Source organism: Alligator sinensis, unplaced genomic scaffold (genome assembly GCF_000455745.1).
Source record: "Alligator sinensis unplaced genomic scaffold, ASM45574v1 scaffold519_1, whole genome shotgun sequence".
Classification (NCBI taxonomy): Eukaryota; Metazoa; Chordata; order Crocodylia; family Alligatoridae; genus Alligator; species Alligator sinensis.
In genome coordinates this window covers 1369407-1375944 of record NW_005842187.1, presented here as the reverse complement: position 1 = coordinate 1375944, position 6538 = coordinate 1369407, and the positions used below count along the sequence as shown (strand labels likewise).

Sequence of the window (6538 nt, the reverse complement as noted above, 5' to 3'; positions counted from 1 at the left end):
GGAAAGAAGGGGGTGTCCTGCACCTCTGCTACCCTGGTGCAGCTGATGGCCATCACAGCTCTGCTGCAGCATGGTAGCTGGGTTTCGCTGAAATCTAGCTTTACACCCAACGATGCAGCAGGTGACACCTGGCACAAGCCAGATGACACCTGGGGAAAAGAACAGGCCAAGTCAGGAAACCAAACAGAATCCACTGGGTTTTCAGAGAAACACCTGGGACAAAAAGCAGCTCAAACAGAAGACAGGCAATGTGCTAAAGGCAGTGTACATGCATGTTTCTCTTCACCCTTCATTTCTGCTTGCAGCCAGTGCCTCGTGCTTTGAAAACCAAAAGAACTATTTCCTGGGTTCAGATCTGTTGACATTTATATAAGTGCTTCTAAAAGATAAATAATCTCTTTGCCAAGCAACCAAGTATTCTTTCTGACATTGTTCCCTATACCCACCCTGGACCTTGCAGAGACTCCATTTTCCTGCTTGTATGCATTAGCAACACTTGCTAGTTACTTGAGCTGCTGACACTTCTGACCTCTTACTTTGCCTTGGTAAAAGCATCGAATGCAAGCCACACCACCAGAAGCCAGGTGTAGATTGTTTTGAGGGCTCCACACAGGATCTGCATCAGTACATCTGGATTTAAAAACATTATTTTAGGTAAATCCAAGCAAATGTATGTGCAGAGCTGGCCTATGTTCCTAAAAACTAGACAATGGAACAGCTTCATATCTGAAGAAGCTGCATCAAACTTCTCTTTGCAGAGGTTTCCACTAGATCAACAACTGAAGTGGAGCTCTATCACTTCAAACATGAACAGAGACATGGGAGGAGGCAGGGGGCATAGAAAACGTGTTCTTCTTTGGGAATGGACTGACACAGGAGATGCCTAATGGCAGGTGATCAGCCAGCACCTATGCAGAGTCACTGCTGATCCCAGGCAACAGGCTGAAAAATGTCCCTATAAAGTACACCAAGGAACACTCAACATAAACGAAAAGGATCCCACCGAAAGGGTAGGACATCTCATCTTTTTAAAAGTCGTCTCAGTGAGAGAGATGTGTTCCCTACCTGACATCTGCTGGGTCTTCTGTCACCAGTACATCTGTCTTACAGCTGGCAAGAGGATTGATAGAAAGCTCCACGGGTGGAACCACAAAGCTCTTACTGACCGGCAGCCAGAGCCCCTGGCCCAAACTATAGGTGGACCTAAAAGGAAGACAAGAGTGTAGCATAAAACCAGGAAATACACAGCAAGTGCTAGGCCTTTCTTCAGTATCTGACTGTGTGGTAGTTACAGCACCAGGGGCTGTTTGATGGCATCATGGGGTGTACTACAAAGACTCTAGGTCTCTCTCTTCAGAAAGCTAAGCGCTGGGGAATGAGACAGGAATAGAAAAGAGGAGGTGTAAGGGAGGAATGGCAGGCAGAGCACAGTTTGTGAACTGTCTGCATTAAACCCACAGGAGTGGAACACCAGGACATTTCTGCTCATGCGTCCTTCTGTGCTGATTCCTGATCAGGCACATGCCAAGAGGATGGGGACCACAGGAGGGAAGGGGCCTTGCTATCCTTCAAGAGATCGGCAAGCAGCAGTACAAGATGGTGCCAGGAGCTACTGATCACAAAGCCTACCATAATGGTACCCAAACAGGCACTTGTCGCCCCCCGCCCCGGCCACACACATTGACACATCATTCAATATACCTGAGTATTTTCTCTGGTGCTTGCTCTCCTGTGACTAAGTCATAGCCCCTTTCAAGTGTTGTGTAGGGCCAAGGCCTGAGAAACAAAGAGGGAGAGTAGGTCAGTCAGCAAGGAAAGGCAAAACACTGAGGGTCAAAGGCACCAGTGGTGCCCAGAGCTGGGTTTACACCTTACTATGCATGTTAGCAATCTGCAATAATGTGCAAGAGGGAGAGCAAGGGAGAAGAGCACAGCTCCAGCTTTTCTATCTGAAATTTGGTAGTTTTTCTCCCCACTCACCCTTCACTGTGTCCCCAATCACTGCGCACACACAGATGTCGATGCACTGGGTCAGGGGCATAGCCTTCATGGCAGCTGCACTCTCCTGAAAGGGAAACGAGAGAGAGAGATTAAACTTCTGTCTACAGGGAACACGTGAGGAATACCTGTGTAGGACTCCTGCAGCCTGCCATCCATGCCCCTGCTTATCCACAGATGCCAATACTAATAGTCCTCACACTGCTTCCTCCCATGCATTCGCAGCGTGGATCCAAAACAGCTTCAGACTGTTTCTTCATCTTAGGGTGATGAGCTCGAGAAAGGTAAAGAGACTCAATAAGCTTATGAAGGGGATTATACGATGCAACACTTGTGATAGCAGGGGACTGAACTCAATGAACCGTTCCCTCCCAGTTCTCTGTTCCTGTGACTCTCTGCAGCTTTCTCTGAGTTTCAGTTAGCCCCCTCCACCTTTTAAAAAAGATTACCCCTCTGCCTGGTCCTGCCTTAAGTGCAACTACATTGCAGTGCAGCTCAACACATAGGAACAAGGAAGAGATTAAAGGAGACTGCATAGTTTTGGGGCTGATTCTTCTGTTGGAGACAGTTCACCCAGTCAGCAGGACGCTCTGCACCTCAATACCTCCCATTGCTCTATATAGGACCCCCAGGAAGCAAGGGTGCTTAGCACGGAGTAGGATCAGGTCATCCCTCTGCTCCCTGCTACAGGGAGAAGGAGCATAAAGTGAAGTCTGGGCCTTGCAGCACAGATACACGCAGCACTCTGACAGACGAAATCCCGGAGCCTTCCTCTGTCATTTGAGGCAACACAACTTCTCACAGACTTGGCCTGAATCAAGACTGCAGCATGAGTGCACTATTAGCAAAAAGTGCTGTGCTCTCAGGAATCTGATTTAGCAAGGATAGGCTTCAGCAGAGTAAGATAGCCGAGGTAATGGCCCTCAAAGTCGGGAAAGACTAACTTTGTCCCTGTGGCTCTCCACGTTTAAAAGGTATTCTCCTCCCCTAGTCCATGCTGGGCCCTGTCCGTTGGCTGCAGCTGGGCTCCATGATTGTACTCACACATGTGAGTGTGAGTGTGTGTGTGTGTGTGGGGGGGGGGGGGGGGAGGATGCTATCCATGATCACCAGCTCATCCCAACAGGTGAATCACCAGCTCATCTGACTGCTTCCAATCTCCTCGTCAGATGGGAAAGACTCACATCAGCCCCCTGAATAAATACGGTCTCCATTATCTCCTCACCAGTCCTGCAAGCCACCCAGTCTCCACTGACAGGAGTAATCTTGACTCATTTCTCACATCTTAATCTTTTCTCCCTAAAACCTTGGACTAAGGCTTGCTCCTAATGTGAACAGTCCCCAAGCATGCTTGCAGAAAGGCTCCACTCCCACCCCAGGCTCATAGATGTGATGAAGACAGCAGTCCTCCTCCCTAAAAGGAGACACATGGATGACAACAACTATTTTATTTGATCTGTTACTCAGTTCTGCCACTCAACCCTTCTTGCTATGGTTCCCTTCCTAGTTGGACCTCCAAACCACTCTCCTCATCCCTCTTTGCTTTTTTTCTGATTCTCCTCCTCCCTGTTCTCACTGCAGAGGGAGTGAAGGCATCATGAATTTTCCACTCCAGAGACCTAACTTTGCTTGGTCCAAATTGATTCTGTGTTTGGGAGAAATACATATCCTGGAGCAAGAGATGACAAAATAAAAAATTAATTGGATTTGCACGTGTGCTCATCGTTAAAAGCTTGTGTTGATTTTTCCACTCCTCTCCCCACCTCCTTTTCCCCTTCAGCTAATGTTTTCACCTACTAGGGCTCTGGGCTGAGTTTTAAACACAGTGAGAGTTGGGGAGGTGTGCATGCATGTATGCACCATGCCTGGGAGGGCATGTAAACCAGTGCCACTCCCTCTGGCCCCAGCCAATAGATAGGGTGTAAGAAAGACATGATGGGAGTAAGAGGAGAGGGAGACACCCCTGACAGAGTTAATACATACTGTCAAATATTAGTGTGTTCTCTCAGCTCCTAAGAGACCTTAAAATGTCTCATGGAGATTAATGTAAGGAGCTTTGTTATCAGAGGGAAAGGAAACAGGGGGTTCAGCTGTGAAGATTTGGAGGAGAACTGTCAGCAAAGTGGGGAGACAGAAAAAAAAGAGACAGCTAATGATGTGCTAAAATGCAACAGCACCTTCATGAAATATTCACCGCCTTAAACACGTCTAATATTAAAGATTAAATGTCCTGGGATTTGTCCTAGTGACTTCGAAGTACTGATTTACGATCTGCCAGAAGCTGCTAACCTCGTGATTCATAACACGAGAGGTGGAAGCGCTACCTCTCCAAAGGGAAGGGGCCTGGGGAAAGGGACAGCAGTTTTGTCCACTGCGAGAATTCAGAGGCCAAGGGATGAGCCTTTCTGTCTGGAGGGGCTGTGGAGGAGGCTTCTGGTTTTTGGGAACGTATGCGCCAACCGAACCATCAATAAAGCAAACAAACAAACAAACGCCACTTATTTTTTCTGAGAGTGCTTAGCAGGCAAGTTTTCTCAGCTGCTGCGTGGATCATTAATTCTTGACGCTTATTACATAACAAATGTGTGTTCTGCAAATGAGAAGCTTCTCAAAATGCTTGCAAAGCACAACTGTGGGGAACTGGGGGTGCTGGCCCATCATCCACATTGAAGCTCAACCCCCCAGGATTACAGTAAGTACCTACTGATGCCGGCCACCAGGACACATGGGGCTGAAAGACACCTGGTCTCTAAGGGTTAGCATGAGGTTGATTATACCTAGTCCCTCGTTACTGGTAAGTGCAGAGGCTATGACAGTTAATCCTTCTCCTGTACAGCACAGCTGCTAATTTTGGCCTCTGGTTTGTTTTCTACAGGGTCATTTTGGTGTCTGAAGCAGAACCTCTATCAACCCACAGGAATACTGATTTTATTGACTCCAGTTCCAGTCCCAACCTTTCATTGCGAGGTTTATTTCAGTAAACAAGGATGGCAACCTTTGCCAACTGGCTGCTTTCCTCATTTGGATATTAAACTCTTTTTAGACAGCAGAGACATATTGAACTACGCTTCAGTGGCAGGAAGACCAGTGGCATCTGGAATCATGGCACCAAGGTACAAATGATCTGCTTCATACCAAAATGATTCGAGACACGAGAATTCAGCATATCAAGTGTTAAAATTTTTAAAATCTGGTACCCTGACAATGGGAAGCAGCTGGGTAGTGCATTATTTTGAAAAATCAGGCCATTGACACTTTAGGCCAGAGTTTCAAGCACATTTAGGCATCAAAAGATGCAGAAAAGTGCTCTAAAGGGGCATTTGAGCTGCTTGAGCAGGTTATGGTACCTAGCTTCCATTGATTTCAATGGGCTTTTTTTTTAACCTCATGAGGCACCTGTCTCTATCTTTATAAACTGACATCTTTGTTTCAGCAGTTTCAGCTGCAATGCTCAGCTCACTCCTATCTTGTATGTGCACTGTAAGCAGGGCTAGTCAAAGGAGAAGAGGGAGAATTCAAGTTGCCCTGTCAGTCACAAGGGAAGGTGACCTGTGCCTCCACCTTCACTTGTGAAAGAGCCTGCATTTTCTGCATTTCAGATCTGAGCAAGCTGCAAAATCACAACTAAGAAAATCCCAGCTTGAGCCACTACACTCTTGTGTGCTTTCAAGGTAAGGTGATCAGTCATCTCAGAGTTCCAAGAGACTTGGATTAGGTTTGTGGCTTGACCACAATTTTGATCCAGTCACAAAACTTGAGAGGAAGCAAGTTGCATCCAGCTTCCGCATTAGTGACAAAGGTTTTGCAAAGCTTGTGCTGTGAGGAGACAAAATTAATTGGTGTTTAGAGAGTACTTTGAGCATTACAATATTTATAAAATCACCCAGACACACACACGCACGTACACAAACACCCCCACCCCCCAAGTCATAAACACAGACATCAGTGGTAATATATACTTCCCTCTGCATTCAAAGCCCCGCAGCCAATTTCTTTAACTGGCTTCTCTCTATGTCCAGTCCACAGAGATGAAACTCTCACAGCACCTTGATCCTTTAGCTGAAGTTATAGCAGTTCTTGGTTTTAACAGCAGGGGCACCCAGTGCAATTCCCCAATGTCAGGATGGAGGAGTGACCCTGTCACTTTAGGTAGCAGGTTACAACTCACCTGTATTCTAAGGGTTAGGCCCTTTCTTACATAGAAGAAAAGGACCAAGATTTTGTTATTTCACTAGACGATAGTGAGAGAAAACCTTATAATCAGCTGCTGGCTAAGCCAAGGCCGATTAACCTAAAAAAAGGAGTACGGTGGTTTTACAAGACCATAAAGGGAATTTGACGGGGGAGCTGCAGACTAGCAAAGGCAATGAAGCCCTTCTAAAGTTGTACAGCTGCCAGACCAGACCTTTGCTCTCTGTCCAGAATCCTCCTGGGACATGTCATAAGCTACAGTCTCTTCTGAGCACAGAAAAGGCTAAAGAAATCCAGCTCAGCTGGGTGGATGATGACTGCACAACCCCACTCCTACACAGCGCTGCTG

At 46.8% G+C, this 6538-nt stretch overlaps 1 protein-coding gene across 1 annotated transcript in view; it reads right to left on the bottom strand.

Moving 5' to 3' along the window:
• ASTN2 (astrotactin 2) overlaps positions 1-6538 on the bottom strand; it is a 594006-nt gene that overhangs the window by 319713 nt on the left and 267755 nt on the right. The window contains 3 exon segments of the mRNA XM_006026274.3: positions 1066-1203; positions 1702-1776; positions 1981-2065. Coding sequence (XP_006026336.1) covers positions 1066-1203; positions 1702-1776; positions 1981-2065 — 298 coding nt within the window.